Here is a 1,514-nt window from a genome sequence, read left to right on the forward strand (position 1 = left end):
TCCTCTTTTTCTGCAGATTCTCTAAATATGTCACAGTATATTCCATTTACAGTCGGAAGATCTTCGTATGATTTTGGTCCTCTCACATTCATTGGTAATAATATAAGGTAATATCTTTCTCCTTCTGTTGGATGACACGTTACAACTCGCCAAATAATATTACCTCGTTGTCGTCGAGTCCACATTTTGTACGTAGATGACCATACAAAATATTGTGGGAAGTCTTTATATAATAACTTCAACTATTTAGCATCTTTATTTGTTTCATTCATCAAGAAGAATTCTGTCAACATCGTCTTCTTAATCATAGAATTTTTCACAATATTATCTAATGTGTCAGTTTTTTTAAAAGAAACAAATTGCAGTCCATCAAGATGTAATTGGAGGTGATAAACACTTGGAGTCATTTCACTGATAGGAAAGGCAAATAGGAGCCACATAGCTTCGGGCGGTGATACCCATCTAGCAGATTGATATTTTTTTATCTCATCTATTTCTATATTTGTTATCTTCACATAGACCAAATGAAATTTTATCATGCACTTTATAGATGTATTTGTATATATATTTCACAACTTTAATATCTGAGCAAGCTTTGACATTTATATGACAATTATATTTGCATAACAGATAAGGATTGTAAGGAACAATGCAGGAGTTGTCAAGAAATTGCTCCCTTACTTTCACAGATTTGCTAGTGTTTCGTCTTCTATAAACTGGGTATGAGTCCTTTCCTTTTCTCGTATTGTCGGCGAAGCTCTTTGGATACTTAAATTTGCATTCTCTTTTTTTATTCATACAAGAATTTGTAGGATTCAAATAACCACAAGGCCCATACATCATATATTTAATAACAAGTTTATGTAAGCAAGAGTTTGCATCAGGATCAGGTAGCTCAGCAGAGACAAACTTGTCATAAGCTTCAGGTGTCACTAATTTATAGTCATCAGTAAGTATGATAAGAAAATGAGCATGTGGAAGACCTCGTTTTTGAAATTCTATAGTGTACATAAAAGCTGCAACTTTTCCAAATATGTTTCTTTTTAAAATATCTGTTTTCATCTTTTCTACCTTCGCTCTAAATACTCGACTAACTAAATCGGGCCTATTTTGAGTTTCGTCTGTTGCGAGCAAATGCTCTTTTATTTCTGGCCAAGAAGGATTGTATGTCATGGTAAAAATTATATCAGGCTTTCCAAAGTGTTGCACTAACGCAATGGCATCCATATAACGCTGATGGATATCTCTCTGACTACCTGTAAAACTAGTCGGTAGAAAGTTCTTTTTTCCTATATTAGAAGCTTATCTTTCATTAAGTTGTAGGATATCAAGAATGCCTTGTAGTACATAAATCTAAAATAAATCTTGGTTAAATGAGACAAAATCTAACCTCTGAGTTTCCACTTTTATGAACTCATCAACTGAGTATTGTTGAAACAATCTGCCAAACTGTAAAACTTTGTTCTCTTCATTGTCTCTCATCTAAAGTTTGTAACAATAGTATTCACGACAAA

The 1,514-nt window shown here is 33.2% G+C and overlaps 1 protein-coding gene across 1 annotated transcript; it reads right to left on the bottom strand.

The window, feature by feature from the left end:
• Positions 1-242: 242 nt before the first annotated feature.
• Positions 243-1,227, bottom strand: LOC107762085 (uncharacterized). Its single transcript, XM_075245509.1, has 2 exons — positions 682-1,227; positions 243-509 (listed from the first exon to the last, which is right to left on the bottom strand). The coding sequence occupies exons 1-2, from the start codon at positions 1,225-1,227 to the stop codon at positions 243-245; spliced, it is 813 nt and encodes a 270-aa protein (XP_075101610.1).
• Between the last annotated feature and the right edge of the window lie 287 nt (positions 1,228-1,514).

The sequence above is a fragment of the Nicotiana tabacum genome, chromosome 23 (genome assembly GCF_000715075.1).
Source record: "Nicotiana tabacum cultivar K326 chromosome 23, ASM71507v2, whole genome shotgun sequence".
Classification (NCBI taxonomy): domain Eukaryota; kingdom Viridiplantae; phylum Streptophyta; class Magnoliopsida; order Solanales; family Solanaceae; genus Nicotiana; species Nicotiana tabacum.